At 38.0% G+C, this 26,182-nt stretch overlaps 3 protein-coding genes and 1 long non-coding RNA gene across 16 annotated transcripts; 2 read left to right on the plus strand and 2 right to left on the minus strand.

Moving 5' to 3' along the window:
- Positions 1-1,458: 1,458 nt before the first annotated feature.
- On the plus strand, positions 1,459-5,230 carry LOC122406931 (splicing factor YJU2). Its single transcript, XM_043412788.1, has 3 exons — positions 1,459-1,959; positions 2,365-3,105; positions 3,408-5,230. Exons 1-3 carry the CDS (start codon positions 1,936-1,938, stop codon positions 3,711-3,713), a joined length of 1,071 nt encoding a protein of 356 aa, XP_043268723.1. The 5' UTR covers positions 1,459-1,935; the 3' UTR covers positions 3,714-5,230.
- Positions 4,639-13,225, minus strand: LOC122406927 (putative leucine-rich repeat-containing protein DDB_G0290503). 3 transcript variants are annotated; one of them, XM_043412780.1, is made up of 11 exons: positions 11,373-11,990; positions 10,580-11,280; positions 10,198-10,433; positions 9,560-9,954; positions 8,015-8,877; positions 7,649-7,768; positions 7,351-7,501; positions 7,166-7,254; positions 6,607-6,961; positions 6,322-6,524; positions 4,639-5,017 (listed from the first exon to the last, which is right to left on the minus strand). In XM_043412780.1, the coding sequence occupies exons 3-11, from the start codon at positions 10,241-10,243 to the stop codon at positions 4,990-4,992; spliced, it is 2,250 nt and encodes a 749-aa protein (XP_043268715.1). In that variant the 5' UTR covers positions 10,244-10,433; positions 10,580-11,280; positions 11,373-11,990; the 3' UTR covers positions 4,639-4,989. The 3 variants fall into 3 exon arrangements, with proteins under 3 accessions (XP_043268715.1, XP_043268716.1, XP_043268714.1); XM_043412781.1 differs by lacking the exons at positions 10,580-11,280; positions 11,373-11,990 and adding an exon at positions 12,771-13,225; XM_043412779.1 differs by lacking the exon at positions 10,580-11,280 and having other exon boundaries at positions 11,314-11,990.
- On the plus strand, positions 12,185-25,563 carry LOC122406926 (spondin-1). 10 transcript variants are annotated; one of them, XM_043412771.1, is made up of 17 exons: positions 12,185-12,340; positions 13,210-13,408; positions 17,767-18,007; positions 18,172-18,358; positions 19,291-19,455; positions 19,771-19,894; positions 19,981-20,111; positions 20,674-20,902; positions 21,126-21,285; positions 21,485-21,716; positions 22,186-22,335; positions 23,275-23,467; positions 23,989-24,153; positions 24,254-24,361; positions 24,775-24,938; positions 25,081-25,171; positions 25,244-25,563. In XM_043412771.1, exons 1-16 carry the CDS (start codon positions 12,335-12,337, stop codon positions 25,168-25,170), a joined length of 2,544 nt encoding a protein of 847 aa, XP_043268706.1. In that variant the 5' UTR covers positions 12,185-12,334; the 3' UTR covers position 25,171; positions 25,244-25,563. The 10 variants fall into 10 exon arrangements, with proteins under 10 accessions (XP_043268706.1, XP_043268703.1, XP_043268705.1 ...); XM_043412768.1 differs by having other exon boundaries at positions 25,081-25,162; XM_043412770.1 differs by having other exon boundaries at positions 24,829-24,938; positions 25,081-25,162.
- On the minus strand, positions 20,901-23,405 carry LOC122406935 (uncharacterized). 2 transcript variants are annotated; one of them, XR_006260111.1, is made up of 4 exons: positions 23,217-23,405; positions 22,966-23,133; positions 21,539-22,160; positions 20,901-21,334 (listed from the first exon to the last, which is right to left on the minus strand). It is a non-coding gene; the product is annotated as an uncharacterized lncRNA (long non-coding RNA). The 2 variants fall into 2 exon arrangements; XR_006260110.1 differs by having other exon boundaries at positions 21,539-23,133.
- Positions 25,564-26,182: the final 619 nt, after the last annotated feature.

Consider the following 26,182-nt stretch of genomic DNA (forward strand, 5'->3'; position numbering starts at 1 on the left):
TATGTACAGCATTACGAATAGTTTTTACTAGTCAAATGCTAACGATAGGACGCGAGCAACCGACCACGCGTGCACGCACGCGGGCACACTCGATTCTCTATGAAACGGTGGTACAGGTTTTGTCACTACAATGGTTTCTGTTACTCGACATATTTGCTTATCCATTTGCGCAAAAACGGTTTCCTGGGGAAAAAAACCTAGGGAAGAGTAGGCAAAGAAGAGCCCTCCCTGAAAATGGGGATATTTTTTTTCGTTTATGTTAATTTTCGTATTCAATCGGTCATACAATTAAATAACGAATTTTTTCTCTCGCATCGGTATAAAGTTAAAATTTTGGTGAATAAAAACCCAAGTTCGTTCTCGAAAAAAAGACCAGCGGAAATATGTGATAATGAATCGCGATTACAGTTTTCTGCGATACGGTGAAGTGATAAAAAAAGTTAAAGGTGAAATGATAAATTCCAAACATGGGAGGACGAAAAAACATTGGAAGAAAAGTGTGTTGAAAATATGTGGAAAGTTCTTTGTGATCAAAACGATGGACCATGGAGCAGGATAAGACAATCGTAGAGGCAGAGGGAAACCGAAAGGATCGTGGAGGAAGACGGAGAGGGAGAGGATCGTCGAGGAAAACGGAGATCGCAAGGATCGCGGGAGAAAAAGGTAGGAAGAAGATCGAGGCCCGTTCCTGTAACCGTGAGTAACTACACCAACGATTTTTTTAAAAATATGAGTGCGCGAAATGTGAAAAATGATTTTCATGTTACAAACGTAGACATTCTCCTGATTGAATGATCAAAACACTGAACGTCAGGATGACGTTTGGATATTTCGTGGAAGTATTTTTTTCAAATAATGAACCGTTTAGATATAATATTTTCATATTATTTATTTTCATGATACAGTCGTTGCGATTTATAGATTTACGAATAGAATGTTCTGCAGAGTTGATATGTGGTGGTTGTGCAATCAAATTTTGGTTGAAATGTTTCTGGCAAAGATGAAAATGTGTCTTTACTCGACTGTCAACAAAGTTGAGAATCTCTGTCGTCGTATCTTTTTTCTTTATCGAAGAAAACGACCGTCGCCATATCTGTGTTAACATATTTGGAACTAGACTCGGATGTTAGGTTAAATTTTTGGGTACATTCTACTTGAACGCTGACAGCGTTAATAATAGCGTTAATATCGCTAATGACGCTAATAACGCTAAAACGTGTTCGATTTGAAGTGAACGCGGTGACGCTGGTCGCGTTCGTCATGTTCGACTTGGTGCGATTACAAAATGACGGAACCAACAAGTGATCTTGCTCTTTTTCAATTACTCAACGAAATAACACTGGATTCATCGAAAAGTGAATCATCTGTTATCTTTGTTATCATACTACTGCTTGTTTCGCTGTCTTCACTTTTTGATGAGTCCAGTGTTATTTCGTCGAGTAATTGAAAAAGAACAAATCACTTGTTCTTTTTCGCCATTTTGTAATCGCACCAAGTCGAACATGACGTGAACGCAACCAGTGTCACCGCGTTCACTTCAAACCGAACATGTTTTAGCGTCCAATAGAATGAATGTACCCATAGCACCCATAGTTTCCTTGCGCGACGGTGTCATATGCGAATTGGGGGGATTGGCGATGGTACGGAGTACGGAAGCAGGAGCCCTCCTCGTGATACACACGTTCGTGTTCAGTGAAACATAGAATAGTGATGTATTTGGACAGATAAAAAGTAAAGAGCACGGAATGTTTCAACGAGCATCATACGGATCGTAGAAAATTTTGGCCATCGATCCACACGCAGATTTAAAATTGTGCAACGTTCAGTTGCACAATTTTACAGTGTTACTGCGTATATAAAAATAAATTGTCAAGAATTGAGTTTTAGGTTAAGCGGTTTAGTGTTTACGAGTTTCTACAAAACTTTGAAACAACAATGTCTGAGCGTAAAGTATTAAATGTAAGTACCTTGATTGATACTATTTAATTCATAAACTAAACTTGTAATTAATAAGCGAGTATCTTGTATGAACGCATTAAGGCTAAACGTTTGCAAAGCCTGCGAGAACGATTTCTCCAATCACAAGTACCACGGAAGATTTTCTAGAATTTTTTTATCTTAATACATGGCAAAAATTCTTTTATGCAATGAAAACCTCTCAAGTGGTTCAAGGCTCGTTAAATATCCTGCGTCTAATAATATTCTCACATGTCAAAAAGGAATTTTGTATCAAAGGCAGGAAAGTGAAAAAGTATTGGATTCTGTAATCAAATTTTTATAAAAGCCCTCATTTGACATTAAATAACTGAGAAAAGAAATTCCCTGTTTATTTGTCTCATAAACATTTTGTTTATCATATTTCAGAAATATTATCCTCCGGATTTTGATCCGTCGAAAATCCCTCGTATGAAACTAGCCCGCAACCGTCAGTACACGGTACGGTTGATGGCACCTTTCAATATGCGTTGCAAAACCTGTGGAGAATACATCTACAAAGGGAAGAAATTCAATGCCCGAAAAGAAGATGTAGAAGGAGACGATTATCTCGGTATACGAATATACCGATTCTACATAAAGTGCACAAGATGTCTACAAGAAATATCTTTCAAAACTGATCCAAAAAACACAGATTATGAAATAGAAGCTGGAGCAACACGTAATTTTATGGCATTAAAACTGGCAGAGGAACAAGCCCAGAGGGAAGAGGATGAAGAAAAAGAAGAAGAAGCAACAAATCCAATGAAGCTGTTGGAAAAAAGGACACAGCAGTCGAAACAAGAGTTGGAACTGCTAGAATCTTTGGAGGAGCTGAAAGATCTCAACAGACGTCAACAAACTATTGACTATGAGCAGATGTTAGCCCAATATGACAACGAAGCGGAACGACAACGAGCCATCGATCAACAAGAAAAACTTGACGAAGCTTATGTCGAATCCGTATTTCGTGCCAAACGAGCAACCGGAACCATCGTTGAGGAAGAAATTGTTCCATTACCCAACGATGAATGGTCTCAACCACCCTCTAAGTTAATTAAAATTAGTGACGGAAATAACAGCTCTAAATCTATTGGATCCTGTGAAGCGAAAACTTCTACCTCAATTTCTGTGAGTTTTTGTAAAGCTTTTTTGTTTAACTAACAACTTTATTACTAGAGTTTTCACAAACGAATGTAAATTTCTCGTCTTGCAGCGTTTTGAAATCTGGCGAAATTTTTAAAACATGATAAAAAATATTGACATCTTTTGGAGTTTCGTGTTACCATAGACGCATGAAGAACCTTCAAACTGGATTTTTCGATTGTTGAATTTTTTTCTTCTGGCCAATGAATAAAATTCATTAAGTTCCAATCATTCAAATTTAGATTTCATCAAAATAACGTTTACATGATAATATTCCGTTTTTCCAGAAAGAACATGAGAAGGCGGTGACGAAAAAAACTTCAAGCACTCCTTCTTTGCGCTCGAGTTTTAGTAGCTTAGTCAAACCAAAAAACCCGGTTTCCAAAAGCGAATCAATGGTCAATACTGTTCATACCAAAGTCAGTAACGAATCAAGTTCTTCCACACTGACGGTTGATGATGCTGCAAGCAATAATAAGCCCAAGGACACAGCGACAACGAAAATTATGGGCGATGTCGAGGAAGAAAAAAAAGTTAACGGTTTGTCGTTACTCTGTTCGTATTCGAATAGCAGTGATAATGACAGTGATTGAGGACAGTGAAATTTCTAAAATAATTATTTAATGATATATTCTATTTTGAAAGCCGAACAATAATGTTTTACACGTACACGGTGAATGAAAATTTTCATTCCGGAATTTTTCTACACAACAGAATCTGACAACAATGTAAAAAAATTAAGCCACTTCTCATAATTTCGAAATGTCTCATAATTTCAAATGAAATTATACAAATCAAACTTGTCATCAATTATTGAATAATGACGTTGTTTTAGAAATTTATTTCGGTTCATTGCATTCCCACAACACAGAAGTGGTTCAATTTCCATTAGATTTCGATCAAGACCCTAAGCCTTCAAAATTCTAATCCATCATCGTCACATAACTCACGTGTAGAACATTACTTGCAGGATATTTCTAAAAAAATGTTCCCTTGTAGACTAATATCCGTGGTCACAAGTCAATGTCGATAATTCAAATACAGGGAATTTTCCGTTGATGCTAAAAACATTTCAAAATACAATCTCGATTTTGTATCACAAACAAAAGAATTATTTTCTTTCTAATCAATCCAGAATGCACGTTGAATCGGATTCATAATGAGTAAAAAAATACGAAATAATAAAATTATCGTAAAATTTTCTGTAACCATGGATATTCAAGAAAATGAAGTCAATGATTTATCAGCGAATTCTATGTATATAGTTTGAGTAAGAAAAGATAGTGAAATTTATTTGAACGGCTATTAAGCGAATGATTAAACAACACAGTTGCTCGGGAAGAGACGATCTCTGAAGTTTTTTTTTCACAAGAAATCAGAATAGAACAGATTTTCCGTTTAGGACGAATGCACGTGTTGAAAATGAAGATTGACCAATTTTTTGTTTGATTTTTATGATTTTTAGAAACAAAAATTGAGGAATCTATCGAATATTTTCCATCATTGTAAATAAATGAATAAATGTAAATGATTAATGAATTTTTAAATAACGTTTCATTGTAAAATAATAAAGTCGATACAAAAATACATAATTTATAAAACACAGTTGGATTTGTGCGAGGTTTGTAATTAGTAGAATCAGTCGTTCTCGAGTATCCACACGATGGTAAATTTGAAGACAACGCACTTCATGTATATACAGATGAATATTTATAGACCGCACGGACGAGGGGAACCACGAAAGTGTCGATTTTATAATTCGATGGTTCGCAAATTGGCGATAGAAAGATATTTGCAAAAACGTGTACCAATTGTTAAGGGCTCGGATCTACGATTGTTTGGATCGCTGAGGAGGATTAAAAACATTCCTTACAGGATGCTGAGCCAGCCCCTACTCCTAGAACACAAAAGAGAGACAGAATCGTCAACAACACAAGATATACAAACGTAAGATGGAGTAGGTCTGTTTCAACGGCTAGGCACTCCTGTAAGGAAAATCTTTCTTGTGAAGTTTCAAGTTACATGCGAAGCTGACGATCACCATACGGCTGGGAGTACCTAGCCTGTTTGAGCAGACCATACGGATAATTAATAAATTACACCGAAAGTACGCCCTCGACCAAAGTTATTTTTTCCGTCCATGACATTTACTACTTCTCTCATCAAATTTTGGGTGTTACGTTAAAAATGTTAATTTTTCCATAAGATTTTCAAGACGTCTCTGACTAAAATTAACTTTGGTTGCTTCTGATGATGTTGAGATTTTCAACAATAGTTTTTCCCAGGTAAAGTAAATATCAGATTGTACACCGACTAATTTGAATATCTCAGCTTCGTAGATCTCTCCGTGTGTTTAATCGAAAGATAAAAAAAAAAGTTCATAAAAGTTGCAATAATGTTGTATTTGTTCCAGTTTCAAATGATTTTCTCTAAGATCTGTGCCTGCGTGAATTGATGGGGTTAGTGTCTTGAGACGTTTGTCGAAGAGTCCTCATCGGTGAAGCCGGACTTTGCCATTCGCGTTCGTGGGGAGGACGTCGACGACATTCAACGTTATCGCATCTCGTCTCCCTACTGCGATCGTTCGTTACTTTTTCTCTTCGTGACGAACGACTGCTCTTTCGTGGAGACAAGGATAGCGTGAAATCTTGTGGACTATCGGGCACCCAATGATTTTCGTATGGACTGGGGGACGACGGCGAGCCGACATTGGACAACGTGTCTCCGAGCATCTCAGGCCCGACGAGCCAGTTGTAAAATAATTCTCGAAAATCGCATTTTGTAACGTCCAAGTAATCGGCGACGTTGTCAACAGGGCAATCGATTGCACGATCTTCCATCGAGAGTTGCGCAATATCGTCACTCTCTAAACTACGCTTTTTGTAATCGTATTCCCGCTCCCTCTTGAGCGCACATGCTACTTCGTTCATAACTTGATGCGCATAAATTCTACTCGGCGACACAGCTTTTTTCATGTTAAACGAACTCAAGGTTTTTGAACGCTGGATCGAGGGCCGCACGGGCGATCGCGACTGCGCGCGTCTCGAGGAAGATCGAGGCTTTATGGGATGACAAATTTCGAATTTCGACAATGTTTCCCCACTGGCTAAATGAGGCTTCCTACTATTTTCTACACTCTCCCGACACGGTGGACCGGACACTTTGCTCATCGATAATTTTCGAGTTTCCGGGCTAACGTACCGATGACCTTTTCTGCAGTGCATTGCCAGTTGCAGCTGCGCTATTTTCTTCTCCAAACGAGTACGTTGCTCCTGGGCTCGTTCTTGTTGAATCTCCATTTGCTCAACCAGTTGCTCCAATCGGGTTATCTGCATCTGCTTCGACTCGAGCGTGGAATACAATTCTTGAAGATTTTCTGTTTTTTCGGCAATCTGCCTGTCCACCTGTGGTGAAAAGCGATGAGCCAAAGTGTCGTATCGACTTACTAGAAATACAGTTCTCTACGCTGCCCCTGGCAGCTTGTACCTGATCTCGTTCTCGGAAATGACAACCCTTGTTCATAGAAGATCGATGACTGTCCAAGCTCTTGTCACGTAGCTTCGTACTTCCTGTTACAAGATCGATCACCTCATCTCGAACCTTCATTATGTTGTTACGCTCCTTCAATATTCGAGTCTGTTTTTCACACTCGAGCTCTTTCTGGCCGAGCGCTAGTTCCAGCTGCTTATTACGACGCGAATACTCTTTGAGGCTCGCACGCAATTCGTTCAACTGCTTTTCAAGATCTTTTACGTGCTGTGCCGTGAACGGTTTGTCCATGTAGTGCCCGCCCGAATTTAATGCTCTCAGTTGTTGCTGCAGCTTCTCAGCTTTTTCCTTTCTGCAAAGCCCAACCGAAATTATTAGTCAGATCGAGGGACTGAACTTTTTCATCAATGTCACAAGGCTCGCTTTGTTAACTGAGAACATGAAAACTGTTCGAGATGCCTCCGATGATAAAAATTCATCGGTACTCCAGTGAATGAATAAAAGTCGATTGACAAATGACTGAATATTAATGGAAAAAGTTGATCGATTTACTCACTGACTGTCAGATTCGAGACGAAGGACTTCGAAAGATTTTTTCAACAAATAAACTATTTTCGTGTGCGCTTCATCCGCGTCGTTGGATGCCTGAGAACAAGCGAGAAACACTTTTATTCAGAAAATTAAATTCGATCGAATAATTTTAAGGACAGTAATCCGATGGAAAAGCTCGAGCGTACTAACAAGATCACAATCGTCCCCCAATAAGCCGGGATCAACAGCCCTTATTATTTCCTGCTTCTGAAGTTGAAGCGTTTTTATTTTTTCGTCGCGTTCAGCCAATCGCCGATCCGAGGTATGCAGAGAATCGTTTTTATCCGTCGCCGCGTCACCCCTATCAAAATTATGGCTTCGGTAAGCTGCCTTCAACGTCATTCATTTTATTGCATTCTCATTAAAATTCTCTTTACGCAACGAGAATCCAAATTTATATATTCTCTCGTAAATCTGACGTCAAGTTTGAACAACTGATTGAGCGAACCTTTCTCCGCGTTGTTTGGCAAGCTCGAGATTCGCCTCAGCGAGTTTACTGGAAATTTGTTTAATTTTATTCTCACTCTCTTTCTCCTTGGAACCCAAATGTTTCTTCATCTCGGCTAATCTATGAAGGCAAAAAACTTAATTACGCTGGTGATATTTGAATTGCTACTTGGTACTCATTTACTAATTCATAATGACGCGGTAATTGAGTTACAATTTGAGCGAATGAGTTTCATTTTGCAGCTAAACTGGCTCATAGTTTATATAGGTACAAAAAAATTATTGCGTTTTAGCGATGCGAAATGCAATCCTATTACGATCGTTTTGTACGATGAATCATTCGTTTGAAATATGAAACAAAACTCACTTGGTTTCCAAGCAATCTCGTTGTTTTTCTGTTTTCGTTAGGAGGCTTTGAGAATTTTTCAAACTTTTTTCCATATCTTTTAGTTTATCAGCATTTGAATCTTTTTGTTTTAATTGCATTTCCAAATGCTTAGCATGGTTCTGCAATCTTGCAATTTTCTGATCCCCTTCGCTGATTTTCGTCTCCATTTCTCGTAGTTTTGTTCGCAATTTTAGTACCTCAGCCTCCGAAGAAATTTCGCGTTCCCGCAATCGTGCAGACTCTGCCTCGGCCAATTTTTTTTCTCTCATCGCGTTGTCCAGTTTGACATGTATTTCCTTATCGATTTCATAATCGTTATTCTGTAGTTGGAGAATTTTCTCGTTCGACGACTCCAGTTCGTTCCAAAGAGTCGAAAGTTTTTCTATCGTCTCCGTGATGAGAGCGTCGTTTAGTTTTTGCGCTTCTTCGAATCGGGATTCCAAAGAGACGGAATGGTTCTTCAAATTTTCCATTTCTTTGGCTATTAAAACTTCAAGTTCCCCCTTTTCTTTGGCTCTTTCGATTTTTTCGAGCGACTTTATTATTTCCGAACGCTGAAGCAACATCTCGTTACACAAGTCGGAAAAACGTTTCGGCAATTCTCGGATTTTCGAAACAGCCGCTGCTAAGAACTCGTTCGTCAACGATACAGCTGGACCGGAAGCATGCTCGCCACTTCCGTCAAGATGACGCCCCCCCTCGTTGCCCACACTCGCCAGATTATTCTCCATTGCAGCAGATGGGAAGTTTAATGTCTCCACTTTCCCAGGATCTCTGCAACCTTTGGCTAACAATTTTTCACGAATTTGCGATATTTCGCTGTAGAGCTCCGTGGCATTTTTCTGCAAAAATTTCACCCCATTTTTTTCATACGACGTATTTAAGTACCAAAAAAATGCATTACATTAGCAAGCTTAGAAAACGAGAAATTCAAACTAATTCGTAAATTAAATTCATTAAATTTCCACGCAGAAACTTTCATTCGCTCGATTTTTGGTGCTCGACCAATTCGCGTGCTCACTTTTTCACCATAAAACCTCATAAAATAAACCTTCGCGATCGTTACGTTTTTTTAAAAATTATTTCTCACAATTTCTCTTCCCCAAGGTTTTTCCAATTTGATAAAAGGTTGACAGAAAAATATTTAACGAATTTTAAGGATACGAGCAACAACAGCACTTTAATGTTTATCGAAGTACAAAAATTAAATATTTGATTTGCGTATGAAACGATACTGAAGTTTGCAACGTTGAAGTCCAACGACATGAGCGAAAAAAAACATTTTTAATTCACCAATTATTTCACGAATCATTCGCGTACGTTGAAAAACTACGAATTGCGAATTCGGCAGCGAACAGAATTGGAAATTTACTGGAATTATTCGAGTCATCGTATGAAATTGTTCAATTCTTTTAATTAATTGAGCACCAAAGTTCTGACCGAGCGAAAATATTGCTTCACGCGTAAGTATTATTGGCAGAACAGTCTTTTTCAAATCGACCCAATTGACCTCTGCGTTCGGACCTGTTTCTCTGTCAATTCCTTCCTAAGGCTGACGTAGCGTTTTTTCTTGGTTGAAAATTGGCTTTCCAAAAGCCTACTTTGCATCGTCGAGTTCCCGGTGGAGTTGCTCGACGATTTATTCGTTTTAGTGACGACTGAAGGCGTTGAGGCGACCGTGAGGCTTTTCGAAGCGGGGAGTCCTCCCGAATTAGCTGACGATGTTTTACCGATTGCCCCGTCGTCGGACGACACGGGCTGTGGGTGCGGCGATTGGACCGTTTGTCCTGAGCGCATAGCATGGCTGATGTTCGTTGGAATTTTGCTCTTCAGAACGGAAATCGAGTGCGAGCGTACGTGAGTCGACAATTTCGAAGCCCTGGCGAGTCCACATTGGTCCGTAACTTTTTCGGATTTTGCTGCGTTACGTAAATTGTACCGAAAACAAATTTGAGACAGTGAGCAAAAGAAAGGTTGAGAATTTCACACGAAATTACCGAGTCGAACCAAAACCTCAAAACCGTACAATGGAAAAACTATTTTTTTCACTACTTTTTCCTCAAACGTGCACAATCTCCGCGCAGTTTTCCTTCGAAAAATCAACTTTGTAAATAAAATAATATTTCCAACGGCCAATCGATAGCGATCGTGAAAAAACTTACTCTCGTTTTCTTCAGTCGTTTGATCCTTCGATTCCAATGACGACATTCTACGATCAGGTAAATCATTCAGTCGCGTACATAGTTTGTTGAATTTTAACGATCGTAGTGATGCCTGTTTTTTCGCTTAACGAGAACATTTGGTTCTGTCACGATGTATGATATTTACTGCGATTTTGCTGCTTGACAGCCGCTCAGCTCGGAGCTTTTAGTCGTCAACGTCTTGCAGAATTAAGAATCTGAGAAAAAAGAAGGTGAAACAAGTGAAATCACTCGGAGCAACCAGCGAACGGCTTCGGTTTTAGTATTATTTCATTAAAATCACGAAAAAAAGAAAGAAAAAAACATTTATTTAGTGCCTGTGGACACGAGTTGAAAACCTTACCGGCGTTTATTTATTTTTCATGCATTTCCTGGGTGGGGAAAAAGCTTTGAATGTTCGATGTCAATAAAAATCTTGATAGCGTTCGAAATTCCTTTTTTTCGCGACAAATTATTTGAATCGTTGTAAACAGCGAGCTTGAGTCGCTGAAAAAGGTGTTCGTATTTTTTTTTTTTTATTATTGACATTTACATGGTATGCAACCCCGTAGAAAAAAACTGCACACGAAGTACGCCCTTGGGATGTAACGGTCAACTACGATATCATAACAATGATTTGTTCCGATACGATTGTCTCTGGAAGCCTGCGAGGTGACAAGCAGCCAACGTTCGGGGTGTACAGTTTTCTGTAGATTTTCGTAATTCATCTTCGCTCTTATGTAAAGTGAATAGTTTTTTCGGGTAACCGTTTCGTAAGTAGCCATTTCGAAGTTTTTGTTTTTGAGGAAAAACTTTGTGGACTTGAGAAAAAAACGTGGCTTTGATCGTGCTATTTTTCGCATTGATGAAAAGATTAAAAGAAAAAAGATGAATAAACTTCGAATTGTTTGGAATTTCGAAGAAATGAAGATTCAATGATGCTTTGAAATTTATTGAAAAGAAAAAAAATCGTGCATAATTTTATTGTTAATATAAAACTTGGTGCAGAACGTCGAGACAAGGAGAGCGAACGAGCGTGAGCTTCGGTTGGCTTCGGTGAAAGTTCTACACAAACGAACGAATTCATAGAATAATTACTGAGTAAATATTTCACTCCCCACTCGGTGCTGGCGGCCAGGGAGATGCGAGTTAATTACCGAAAAGTGTACGGCGCCGCGCTTCCGAACGCATGATATCCACGGGTTCGTAAATAAAATAATTTTACCAGGCGCTACGACAAGGCCATCTTAATTAGCGGAGGGGACTTTTTTTACATTGCTTCTTCTCACAACAGTTCACATATTATCCATTCGAGCTGTCCGCGCACATTTCCATCCACGGATTATTACGAGCACAACATTTTTTTAAATGTCATCATCCGTATCACTATTTATTAGTCATCCTTCAAATGAATTCTGCGAAAATGTGAGCCGAAACATTCCAAGGGTCTGAATTAACTGTTTTTCGTTCCATATTAATCTTCAAGTGTCGAGAATTTTGAAACCACATTTTCGAACGAACACTACGCCGATTCATTATTTCACGGTCATTCGTCGTTAGCTCTTGTGCGTATTCAGAAAAAAAAACTGATTCGTTCTCCATTACGAAAACATCAAAGTTTTATTTTAATCACCGAATATTTTCGTTCTTATTTTTCAAGGCTGAGTTTTTTCAAGCGCCTGTTAACCCGTTAATTCTAAACGACAGAAACGATAACCTATTAGAACGTAAATATGTCAACAAAACACGCCGGAACGCGTGATGTTTTGGGAGTCGAAGGGTTCGAGAAACGAAGGTGAAAAGAACACACACGCGTAAATAAGCGAGGGAAGTCGTGGGAGAATCTCCAGAGCAGAGACGCGTGCGCGGCTCAGGCAAACGGTTTTTCCACAGTAGTGACGTCTGAATCGCGTCAGACGCGAAGTAGGAAGCGTGTGCTGTGCTCTCATGGATTGCACGAAGCCGAGAGCCGAGCCAGTCGTAGAAAAACGCGCGGTCGCGTCGGACCTACACAGTATCGTTCTCCGCTGAAAATCCACGTGATGTGACGTACTTGGATGAATTACAACAGCAGCCACTTTTTTTTGCCCGTTTTCTCGTTAACGAGACGAATTGAACAATGAAAGTGAGTATCATCAATTCTTCTATCTATATTTAGCCTCAACTCTTTCCGTCTGCTCTACCTTTGTCTTTTTCGCTCTTTTTTCTGCGTAAACTCAATTGATCGGACACCTTCATCGCTGGGTGCACTTCAAGGGCTGAACTAAAGTGACAATAGAATTATCCTATTATACTAGTTCAGCCGTTTTTTCGGTTCAACTAGACCTCCGCTAGGTTTTTCGTTCTGTTAAAAGTTCAACGATTTTTTCTCTTTCCGGCACCATCAATTGAATTAGAATGAAATATCGTGTTTCCCACAATCAATTTCCTATTGTTTTAAAATGTCTGACATCGAATATTCAATTTTCCAACAGTGAGTTCGCTTTCTTTCGAAATAAAAACTTCTATTTTCGCCCAGCGTTATTCGATTTTAATTTCAATCGCGTTTTACTTACCAATTTATTTTCGTTGATTCTTTTAGAGATCATTTGACTCAATCTCATATTATGAAATTGTAACTTTATTTTTCGCAAGTCCGAATCGTCCTAAGGCATTCATTTTCGAATTATAACTCCGACTCTTCAGGCTTCAAAACACTATTTTTCTTCGGCATGAATTTATTATTTTCGCTAGAGATCCCCGTCTCTGAAAAGTGAGAGTCGTGGGGTTTTCCTACCGACGGTAGTCTTCCGCGTTCGGACTCCAGTGCTTCTCGGGTGACAATAAAAAGAATAAATCTAGAACAGAACATTTTCGAACGGCAGCGGAGGCAAGATTTCGGCGTATCTGTATTCGGGATCGGGCGTTGTATAAATGAATTCGGAACTATATCGACGGCTAGTTGAACCGCCGTGACACTAGTGAGGAGCGTTTTTTTTCAAATTCTCATTCCAGATGAAGCTGCACGGTATTCTATCCAGTTTAACGATCCTTGTCTGCCTCTCATCTATAATCGATTCGTTAAAATGCGCCCGGAAATTGGAGGGTATTACGACGCCATCGTTGCCCCTTGAAGGGAGATTTTGGATCACCGTTACGAATGTTAATCGAACGGAAGTCGTCGACAAATATATGCCGAACACAAAATACAACGGTAAGTCGTTTCATGGCTAAGATCAACTGAGCATGCCAAATTCGAAGGGAAGAAAACCCTTTTCGCTGCGTTCTTAAAAATCGATTTCGGATAGCAGCATGAAACGTGGCCCCTTTTATTTTCGGCTGACCCGATTTCACGGCGCCTTGTGTTTGGAAAATTTCAAAAAAGTGTCTCGGTCAGATGAATTGAGTTGTTTCGAAACGGCGGTGAGAACCCGTCGCGGGATCTCGACGCGTGGTATTTTGATAACTCAGGGTCACTGTCATCAATTAAAAATACAAAAATTATGAGATTCCCGAGTGAGCGAAGCAAAAGTGCGCGTTAAAAAATTCGAACAGGGATTCCCTCATTTAAGCACGTGCTCCGCGAGAATTCGGCAATGGGAAACTGCTTTTTCAAGATTTAAGCAGGTACTCTGGCACCCTACGATACTCGTGCCTCGTACGCGTTGCGGTGACGTTATCCGCGTGTTTTGTCACAGTTTAACCGAGTCCAATGTTCAAAATAATTTAAGGACTACACCGGAGGCATCCAATTTCAGTCTTCGAGCCTCTCAGACACCAATAATGGTAAAAGATTCAGTTATACTAAAATCTTTCTCCACCATTTTTTCTCCTTATTTCTTGGTGTCAAGCCTCCATCGCATCCGGTGATCCGGAACCCTAAAATAGCAAAGCAAAAAACGAGAGAGTTTTTTGTTTTTTGTAATTTTTTATACAGTTTTAGATCAATACAAGATACAAGATATGTCAACTGTCAACGTTGGAATTTTGGGTGTTTTTTGTTTATTTTATAAACAATTTTATACTGAGAAATCCACAAAAATTGTGATTGTTTTTCTTAAAATGATCGCCACTTTTTTTCTAAACAATATTTTGAAAATCCCCTACGTCATGCGACAGCTGACGGCACATATTTTGATATTCTTTTTCGTTTTTTCACCTGGGATGTTCCACTTTTGAGATTTTCTGTCAACGCCGATTCAAGGGGTGCCATTTTCAACACACCGTTGTACAAAAAACACCATGAAACAAATTTAAAAATAAATTTCCAGTACTTGTGAGTGTGCAAAATATGTGTGCAAGGTTTTATTTAAATCCATCCAACTAATTTTTATTTATAAAATAAACAAAAAATACCTAAAATTCCAACGTTTAGACTGCTCATAGGAACTTATTTCATCGTATGACGAAATGATTCGATCAGTGAAGATTTAGATATTTTTGTGTGTGTAAATATTAGTTACAGTGATTTTTTGTTACGGTATTTTTTCGGGGTGCCTTTTGGGGTCCAGAGATTTTTGAGCACAGGAAATCGCGCGTGACCATCTTGAGCTGCTCGAAATATCGACACGAAAAAAAATTTGGTTACTCTTTGACGGTTTTTTATTCAGTGGATCGAAGTTTGGGAATGTTGATCGCTTTCTTCAATTTCAAATGACTGAGGAAATCCGGAAAAACGATGTTTCGATCGGAAGACCATTTTTTTAAATAACCTGAAAAGCGAAGAAATTGGTTTTCCGAATGCTCTAACGGTTGGAGAAACAGCGAAATTTTGCAAGTTGAAGTGAAATCGTTCCGAAGGAAAATCCTGATCCGATTAGGATCCGGTTTTCACTGCAACTTAACGTGTCATTTTTCACTTCATTCGTGGAACGAAACTCAGCCAAGGTCGAGGACTGGAAGTTGCTATATGAATGAATATAAGACGCGAATGAATTGCGACGTCGCCATGAGAGCGAGAAAATTTGCTGTAAACTTTGAAATTAAGATTTTCAATGCTGTTCGCCCGATCAGAATTTTTTCGTTTTCTTTACGTCGGCTGATAACTTTTCATGTCGACGTCAGAACAACTCGAACAACACCGAACACCAAAGTCAACTAACCAACGATACGAAATCGATGGAATGATGGACTTTGTTGGCTGATTGAGATTAGCCCTGTGGAGTTACTTTTGCCACATTTTTAATCATTTTGCTTGCCCATAGAAGAAGCTATGTGATGATGAAAATTTTTTTTCCAGTTTTCAATGTCAATGTGCGCAAAATGTCCCAAAACATCGAAAAATAATATCTAGAAAAAATGTCCAGATGTGTGTGTGTGTGTGTGTGTGTATGTTATGCCACTGCAAAATTAAAACGCTTATAACTCGAAAACGATTTGAGATACAGGACTACCGTTTTGCACAGATGTTAATCTATACAAGCTCTTCATTCTCTGATAATTTTGTCAGAATTTGTAAAAATATAAGAATCCTACGACGTTTTGAAATTTTCAAAAAAAGATTGTCGACGCTCTAACTTCCGAAAATTTTAAGATTTATTGCTGATTTTTTTTTTATAAATAAATTATCATAATAGGAAGGTTGGTATTGAATTTGGGGAATTTTATGATTTTTGGAATTACACGAAAATATGAGTTTTTCAAAAAGTCGTCTAACCGCTTTAATTTTTGGAAATTTTGTAAGATATTGCGTATAAGTCTGCACTTCCTCTATACTTTCCAGCAAAGTTGTCGGAATTATTCAATTTAAATGTAAATAGAAAAACGATGAAAATTGTAAGTTGCAAACTGTTTTTTCTGATGGCTCGTCATTCAGTTTTAGGAGGAGTATATAAGCCTAAAGAAGTAACAAATTGTTTTCTCAAGCTTTTAGAACAGTGCTGAAAGCTTCCTCCATGAGGAAGCCAAAATGAAAAATATAGCACTTCATAGAGTAAGCTTTGACCGTCTTGAGGAAGCAATTTGCAAATTTTCATTTCCAGCATTTTTCAATATCTTTCCGCCACTGTTTGTCGCTGGCTTTTTTTACAGCTTCTGCAATACATAAATTCTTAATAAAAAAAAGCCAGGGACGATGCTATTACCTAAAAATGATAATTATTTTTTTTATTATAATTAAGTCTGGCGACACTTTTCCACCAATCGATTGACACAACAATTTTTTTGGGTGCATTGGAAGCATAGATAAACAGTTTACAATAAAAATAAATAATGACACTTTTGCCTTCTTTTCGCACCGAATTACACCTGAATCCGCCAGGTGCGCCCAGCCAGGTCGACGATTTTTGCATAAGGGGTCGTTAGGTTTGTTGATATTTGAGTTTGAAGGATGATAAAATTACCTGGCTTCGGTCGCCAGCTCTCCGACTAAATAACGGGCTGAACGTGTCTGAAAGTAAATTTCTTAAGGGAGTTTCGACAATGGCCGAAATTCATGCTTTTCGTAAATTTCCACAAAATAACTCCATTAAAAAACGTTGATTGTCCACGTCTTCTGTTTGTCCTCGTTCCGTTGGTTTGAGAGAAAAAGTATCCATTATTTCGACTCTATTCTGGCACCAAATGTTTGTAAATAATCCACCAAAAATTAATGTCGAATTTACTCGGCCCGTTGGTTACCACGATATCACTGATGCTGAAATATTTTAAAAAATCTCTTCAGAGTATTTATTCAGATAGAGCGTCAATTGAGGCTCTAATTTTCTTGTAGAGAAAAGATACAGCAATTCTGATGAAAAGTTAAAAAATTGAGCGACTGGTTTTGAGTATTTTAATCCAAGGAAAAGTGAAAAATTATGTTTGCCACAGAAAATTTCATTTTTCGTTCACAAAGCAATTTTATTTCGGGATGAGCAAATTTAAAAATGGAAGAATTCGAGGGCATGCTTAACGATGAGTGGAGACAAAAAAATATTGTAGATGTTACACGAGTTACAGAAGCACGCAGGATAATTTTAGAGTCGATATTTCTCGAGCAGAATTTTTCAAGTGGGCTGCAAGAAGAGAAATTATTGTCGCGTCATTGAATTTGTAACAATTAATAGTCAAAAAATTATCGAACCGTTGTGTAAAGTTTGTGGGAGAAGAGGGGAGGATGTATATAAAATATTCTGACGCCTAAAAAGCAAGAATGGCTTAAAAAAAAAAAAATAGTAAAAAAAATTATCAGAGGGATAAAAATGATTGGATTGTAGTATTTTGTAATTGAAAATACCAGGCTGAAAGGAGATCGCGAGGAGTCTGCTCGTAAATATTAAGTGAGTCTTGATTTGTGATAAGAGCCCATTGTGACATTCTCATTGAATCCCCGGCGCCGAAGGGCGTCCGGGCCGGGGAGGAGGGAATCAAAGCGATCGATTGATGCCAGTGAGCGAGTCTTGCTACTGTCACGTAAGGGTGGGGGCTTTGACCCCCGTTTTCAGCAGCTTCTCGTAAAATGGTTTTAAATATTTTTGGGAATAATTCGCTCATTCGTTCAGTCCGATAATATGCCCTCTCCCATAAATCCTATTTCTTTCGTACACGAACTTGAAATCAACTTTTCATTTCTGTGTGTGTGTTTTTTATTTCCAGTGACCATTGAGAGTAAAGAAACAAGCCCGGAGGGATCTCAAGCATTCACCAGATTCCTTTTAACGGTGGAAAACAAAAATGACTCCTTAAGCGCCGGCACTCTCGATTTAGCTGACGAACTGCTTACTCAATTCTCGGACAAATGCCCCAGTGCAGTAATCGAGAGCAGCCAGATACCCAAAGCCGATATTTCGGTTTATTGGACCAGTCCGCCTGAAGGTAGCGGCTGCGTCATAATCAGGTACTGATTTATAAAAAAAAAAAGTGAACTCTTATAACTGGATTTTACTGTCATGCATTTTGATTCGTTATTTTTGTAATTAGAAATAATTATTCAACAAAAATTGAGCGTAGATTTTTCACGTGAACGACACACAATAATTCTATTTCAAAATTGATTGACAGAGCCACAATAGCGGAAAATGCAGACACTTGGTTCACCAGCGAAGGTGGTTTGGAGAAAATCATCTGTCAGGATCCCAAAGCAATAGAAGATGACCCAGGTCCGGTACTCTTAGAATGCAAGGCTTGTGACGAAGCCAAATACGAGGTCACTTTCGAAGGTCTCTGGTCGAGGAATACTCATCCCAAGGTGGAACACTTGCTACTAGTATTATCTCTTATTCGATTGTATCTGCTCCGTTGGATTTGCCTTTGTATAAACTAATTTTCCGGTAAGGCTATTCCAGGGCGTTTACTGCAACGGATCTAATCCAGGAATAATTGAAACTAGAAATTTATCTTGCAATAATAGAAAGGCAGTGAGAAAAACCTGCTGAGATTCCTTTTTTCGAATAGTTTATGAGAAAATCACAAAACTTTGTACAAACTATTGAAAATTCTTGTTCAAGAAACGGTGAACTGCCCGACACCCTCTGAAAGGTTATCGAAAAAATTTCACGTTCAATTATTGATAAAATTTTATAATTTCTCCCCAAGTTTGATTTTATCGATAAAAATGGTGCTGTAACTTCCTACGAGGGTCAAGAAAATTTTGGGAAATTTGTTGCCGAAATAGTTGGCTACATTCTAAGTGGATTTTCATTCGGATGATATAATGAGAAACTCGTGCATAGTGAGTGTTGAGCAATTGATACGAAAATCGGTGCGTTATATGGCCACTGGCCACGCCACGCGATCACCCGTGCAAGTAGCTCAACTAGGGACCTCCGTGAAGCCATACATCGACCGTGCACACACGCTCGTCGACGCAGTTATTTTCACGCGGAGAGAAAATTCGATCACTAATTATCATGGCACCATAGTTTCCGAGTAATGAAACGATCCTCGGAGGCTTTTCGTTGTAATTTTCGCACGAAAATTTGATAAAAATTCACGGATTGTCGCGATTTCAGTCCCCGATCCAAGTAAAAGAATTACTGTTTTTTATAGAATCTATCGATCAAAGTATCGAAACAGTACCCAGCAACCGTGGTGCAATGGTATTTTTTCATAACATTTCATTTCCATGAATTATTACAATTTAATACTAATTCGTTAATTCATATTCCTTCAACGTCGCAGGACTTTCCCAGCAAGGGATGGCTGACCCGATTCTCTGACGTCATCGGAGCATCGCACACGGTGAATTACAGCTTTTGGGAACAAGGCGAGCTCGCTAGTCCTGGTTTGCGACAAGTTGCTGAATGTGGCTCGACCAGGAAATTGGAATCTGAGCTCAAAGGAAAGGTACGCTGAGGAAGAACCATTTTTCTCAGTCATACTGTCGATAATTATTTGCAACTTTCGTCCATTAATTTCTCTATGGATTCTTATGAAAACACCGTTCTTCGAATGACAAAGTTGTTTTTTGTTCTCGTAAACTTTGCCATAATATAAGCAGAAAATAAAAATTGTAAAGCCGTACAGATTACAACTATTTTGTTTACTTACAGTCCATGTTAGGTCATAAAAAAATGCGCATGAAGTCCAATTAAACGAAGCTTATGTATACTTACGGCCGAAGGTCTAATACTTTTTTATTACCCTGGATTATTCTTGTAGAGTGACAAGATCCGAACGATAATAAAGGCTCGAGGGATTACGTACCCAAACGTCACTGGTCGAACATTCGCGGTCTTCCGTGTCGACAACAAACATCACTTGATGTCGTTGGTTTCCATGATCGGTAAAACCGCACGATTTTTCATTTAGTTTTGGAAGTATATTATTTATTTTAGGACTTTCTCAGACAAAATTTTTATTTATTTTCAGATCCTTCTCCAGATTGGATCGTTGGGGTATCGGGACTCGAACTGTGCCTCGCGAATGGCTCGTGGATCGAACACAAAGAGCTTAATTTGTATCCATACGATGCAGGCACTGACAGCGGAATTACGTATACGGTTAGCTTGCACACGGAATATCCAAGGTCGAATGATTGATGGCCTCAAGAAAATTCTATTGAATTTTAAATTCATTGATTCGATGAAGTTGGTACCGTTTCCGCATGGCACGCTTTCAAAATCGTTGCACTGGAGCTTCGATCAGAACATGAAAAATGCTTGTCTCAAACAAAAGCTGGAAATCAGCTTGGAAAAAATTTGAGTCAAATCGCGAGCCTGAAAAATTGAACTTCGATAAAAACGCGTTCAAAAATTCGGATGAAGGGAACTTGTAATTATTTTTAACGCTCTGCATGGACTGCAGTCTCGAAAATGTTTAGAATTCCGTTTAGTAACCTCCAAATTTTATTATCAACTTCGTGTGACTCTTATACCTGATTTGTGGCGTAAAGAAAATTATGATTAAGACCCTTACTCCAGAGATTAAATGAAAACGACAAAAAACGAATTTCGTTGAGCCTATTCGATCATTAAACCAATTGAAAGAAAACACGAACAAACGAATATTTGTAAATGAAATCTTGTGAATATGCTAACATACGTAATACGTGAATTTCATCAGTCAGCAGACGCACCGACAGATCCAGCTGAACCGATAAGACTTATAACAACTTTATATCCCAACGACTCGAGGTCACCGTTCTACGATCCATCCGGATTAGACATGAAGCCCTTGGCGAAACTTTATTTGAACAGGCAGAGACTTTACGAAAAAACTTGTGACGAATCGCCGGAACCGGATAGCAATGCAGGTTCTCTTGTTGAAGAAAAACCTAGACGACGTAGAAATAGCGAGTATTGCTTTGTTATATTGATTTGCTTTACAGTAGTTCATTAAACTTCGATCATGTTCAATCACACTTTCGTAATCATCCATTTTCTCAGAGAACAGTATTCCTCAACATCGACAAATATACTTTTTATTTGCATCGTTCGTCTAGTTCGCATATCTGTGATTCTTTAAGAGCTTATGGCAATATTTATCTGATTTGAAATTTGTCAAACCAATAACAGAAGCTTGCAAAGTAACTCATTGGGGTGCTTGGGGTCCTTGCCCGGCCAACTGCGGAGGGCAACAACTGAGGCAACGAAAATATCGAGATCCGGCTGCTGCCGCAACTCACAATTGTACCGAATCGTTAACGGACAGACGTCCGTGTCCGAGTACCGCATGGTGAGTTCGCCTTCAAATTCACCCGGTGTCCAGCAAAAACAATCAGCAACTATGAGCAATAACCGGAAAGTTATTCGTCTCTAAAGATCACGTTATTACAAGAAAAAGAATTTCATTTTTGGCAGTGGTTGTGATTATTTTAAATGAAAAAAAAAAAAAATTGTTCCAGTGATACATTTTCAAAAATGTCAATTTCTAGCTTAAGCAGAAGCGTGATCGCCCCAGAATTGGATAAACCCGAGTGTGAGCTTACCGAATGGGGTTCTTGGAGCGAATGTAGCACGTCATGTGGTGATGGTGAACGGGTGCGCTCACGCAATTTCCGTCACAAAAAACATCGAAAACATTGTCGCGCTGTGCCTCATGGACCACAACTTCAGCAGTCAAGCCCGTGCTCGAATGAACCGTGTCTCGATCCCGAATACAACAAGGTAAGTGAGGTTTGATTTCACATGGATTTTCCTACTCTCATTATTTGATGAGTCCGAAGTCGTTGAACATCACGTATGCTCAATGACTTCGTTATTATTTTCTTGTTTTTATAAAAAGATGAAATTGAAATTTTTATTTTCATGGCTCCTTTATATCTCACTAATTATTATTAATGTCGGTATTGAAAAAAGATACGATTTTATTTTTGAGACAGCTGAAGTGATATTTAGAACGGTGGATGTTCGACAATGCTCATTTTTTGTGCAAATTCTCATCAACTCGTTGTAGTTTAATAACAAAAAAGGGTTCGTCGAGTTTTTCTTTTTCGGTTTCTCCAAAATTGGAAGTAGTCACAGCTTAGTATTCGTGAGTGTAAATTTTGAGGGCTAGTGATGTGACAAATTCGTACGCAATTAAGTGGCCTTGATGAGAGTTAGCACGAACTGAAAAAGAATAAAAATATGATAGAATGTGACGAGTAACGAAGAGAAAGAGGAGGAGAATGATGATGGTTCAGAGGAAAATGTTACTGGAGAAGACGAGGAAATAATTGAGGACGGGTCAGGCGATGACCCAGAGGCCCCTCGGACCTTGGAGGTAACAGCGAAATGGTTGCAGGTACGAAACTGAAGGATTGTATGTTCATGCAAGAATCAGCGAGAAAAATATCGCGGCAAAAAGAAAAATCCATGTTTTGCAGTTGACAAATGTTCATTTAGAGAATGAATAAAGCATTTTTTCAGTCAAAAATTTGAATGAGATTTTCAAAACTTCCTGGTTGAAAAAAATGACGAAAAATTCAGTCGTCTTTAAAACTTTACACATATCAATTTATAATACTGATATTTCTCAAATTTTATCATTATTCCGTATTAAATTCTTTGGCATAGTAGAAAACGAATGAATATTCGCAAAGTCACTAAAGTATCGATCCAGACAGCTTTCGATGGCCCTCACTCAAAAAAGTGAAAAAATTCGATTTTAAACAGATGACCATTCGAAATTATTCTATAAAATTAATAAATCAATTCAAATGTTAAGTCAGTTTCTTTAACGCTACATTAATATTTTTTTGATATGATAATTGATAAAAAATAAAGTCATTTTTCTCGAGGTTTAGCTGCTGAATTTTTTTCGTCATTCTTTGAATATTCGAGTGTTAAAGTTGGAATGATTGCATAAAATTACGTGAATCTAATTCATCAACAAGATTAACGGGAAGCATTTTTCACTAACTAATTTTCGTACCATTCCGTTGTAATTTTTTTTTTTCTTCACTTTGTTAATGACATTGTGTCCAATAGTTCATTCACATGTATGCCTGCACCATTTCTCGCAGTAACCATCCTTTCGATTCGTATGTACTTCGTATTGATCCTCGACAGAGGTTTCGACGAATTTCCATACCTTCGTGCCCTGGACATAGGTTTGGAAGACGTCATATTTTATAAGGCTTCTGGTAAAATCGTAATTTCCAAATGTAGTTGAACGATATTAACATTTATCAAGGACCATCCATTCTTGTTGTTAAGAGAACCACGGTTTTTGGATTCACAGAAATGTCCGCCTGAGCTATACCATCAGTGGTCCATTTGGGCACCTTGCTCCGCATCTTGCGGCACAGGCTGGGCTATCAGGACGAGGATACCCATCGATGAAAATTTCCAAGCGCCTGATGAATGTAAAACGCAAGATATGATCTGCTCCGCCACCATAATCGACTGCAATATGACTCAGCAGGAAGCAATTGGCATGTTTCCTTTTTCCTAATATGAGAGTGACAAATTTTTCCGCATGTTTCATCAATATTTCTGTAAATTTTTATCAACCGTTGAATTATTATGTTCTAAGGTGATGGTGGGTGTTAGAATTAGCTATCGATTAAAAATGTCGATGAATGAACGGTGCGACATAATTGAGATAAATTTTCTCAAAAAAGTACGAAATTAATGGATTCACTTGACATTTTAAAGAACGAATCTCTTCGAATAGAATCAATGCATTTCGAATGAATTTTCAATCAATCTAGTTCTTAAGTAGTATCAACACAGGAATACTGAATTTAATCGAACATTAGCAACTGAATTTTAGTGTAATACTTCATGTTTCTTGTGATTAAACAAAAAATAGGTCGATTAATTAATGAATTAGAGTATTTTATAGTTTTGAATCAATCATTCATGTTCCTTATCAACAACATTTAATATCAAATGAATTTACATTCTGTTCAATTCGATTCATGAGTAATGAGAACACTTAAAATTTGAACAGAGATTTGCAATGAGCCACGTGACGCCGGCGACTGTAATGGACGTTACAAAAGAGCATACTACGATCCGACGACGCAGCAATGTCACATCTTCGATTGGAGTGGATGCAACGGAACTCGGAACAGATTCGATACCCTAAAAGCCTGCAATGATATGTGTGTCGAGAGTGAGTAAACGGTTGCAAAAAAAACAATGACAATTAGAGCTGTATATAAATGGCATTTCTAAAAAAACCATCTACTAATATTTTTCCACGCTTTCAAAAGAGGAGAGGAGTTCTATGAAAAATTACAAAGTTTCCATCAGTAGCGTCCTCAGCTATCACATTCCGGTGCAAGGCCAACAAACGTCCAAAACGAAACGAGATGAATGTGGTGACCATTGTTATTGATGTATTGATAAAAAAAACTATAAGATTTTTGCAGTCGCCATTTTTATTAGACTTAAACATTCAAACATTAACAATCATTCGTCATGTACCGACTGCTAATACGAAATATATCTCCCAATCGAATGTACCATCTTAAAATTTCATTCCATGAAAACAACAATTAAATATAAATTATTTTCAATATTTCCAATTCAATGCTCCTCTTGATATTTGAAAAAAATAATTGAATTATATTTTTCAATCAGCCAACATTTATTGTTCACGTGTACTTGGTGCTCCCGTGTCAGCTTTTTTTTTCAATTCATTTCTTACCCTACTCTTTTGTTTTAACCATATTCGAATCATTCTTTTGGTTATTCAGTTTATCCGTATTTTTGTGTTTTAACATATTTATAGAGGCTGAAGACTCTTTCAATGGTTTAGAACCTGATAACCTGTTCTCAACAATAGATTCCGTTCAAGCCCCTAAAGAAAAGGTTGATTGCAAAGTTACACAATGGGGCAAGTGGTCGCGTTGTTACGGTTGTCATGGCTATACCTTCAGAACACGAAAAATTTTGGTAAGTAAATAAATAAAAAAAGTTTTAAGTGCTTCTCAAGAGGCTCAGGAGTATCCAAACTTTTACTGGTTTCTCTTTCGATCCTTTATTTGTGAAAGGTATTAAAAAATGTAAGATTTTCATGTGAAAATAATTTCGACAGAAACACGCTCTTAACGGTGGAAAGAGATGTCCGACGAAATTAATTCGAAAGAGAAAGTGTCGAAAAATTGTGGCGGAATGCTGTGAGTAATGTACGAAAATGTATTGATAAGAAAAATAATTTTTCGTTCCGTCAATCGTTAACGATGTTTACGATTCTTCAGCTGACCACGATAGGATAAAGCGCAGGAACCTTTGCAATTCAAAGTCACCTCTCGATCAGAGCCGATGTAAGCGTTTGTAAGAAAACGTGATAACGAAAGCTGTCTTCCGAGGTCACCAAAATACGATTATGAATTATTCGCTCCTGAACACCTCCGCTCAATGGCTCAAATATCATGCCATTAATCTCGTGAGAAAAAATAACGAATCAATTATATTTCAAGAGCTTCGATAATGACCTTTATAACAGTATTTGTTGTAATCTTTAAATCAACGATCTTTTATAAATGTGCGACAATAAAATCTGAGAATCTAAAAAATCTATCGTATTATATACATTTTTTATACATCAACTCAAAACTTAAACGAAATCAACGAACAGCGACCAATTTCCAAAGTGTACCCAGCGTTCCTGACATATTTACGGCTTGAAAGACATATTTTCAACTTGAAAGGTCCTAAATTTCAGGCAGTCATGCTTGAATGGTTTCTCATTCTAGTGATATTTCCAGTGATTCCTATGATACCAGTTCAATTCTTATGAACTTTTCGTACTGATGATGCACGAGACATATTTTTCGGTGGAAAAAGTATGTTCGATCAATATCTCGAAGTTTAGCAATCGGAACGAAATTTTATGAAAATTTAACCATTTTTTGAAATGTACTTTCATCTTTAGGAATAATAATTATTTAAAAAATGTAATAACTGCAACTTCAAATAAAGAGCCGGCATATTTACGATTTTTTTTTACTACGTGAAACGAGTCGAGATTTTTCCGAATAATGCATGGGTGTTTTTTAAAGATATTCTTTTTCTTGCGTTTTTCTAAAAAAAACTTTCAAAAAAATCATAACATTCACTTTATACATGCTATTTTCAAAAATTTTGGTATCGTATATACAGATTTGAAGACCTTAGATGAAGCACTCGACAGTATG

Source organism: Venturia canescens, chromosome 2 (genome assembly GCF_019457755.1).
Source record: "Venturia canescens isolate UGA chromosome 2, ASM1945775v1, whole genome shotgun sequence".
In the NCBI taxonomy this organism is placed as follows: Eukaryota; Metazoa; Arthropoda; class Insecta; order Hymenoptera; family Ichneumonidae; genus Venturia; species Venturia canescens.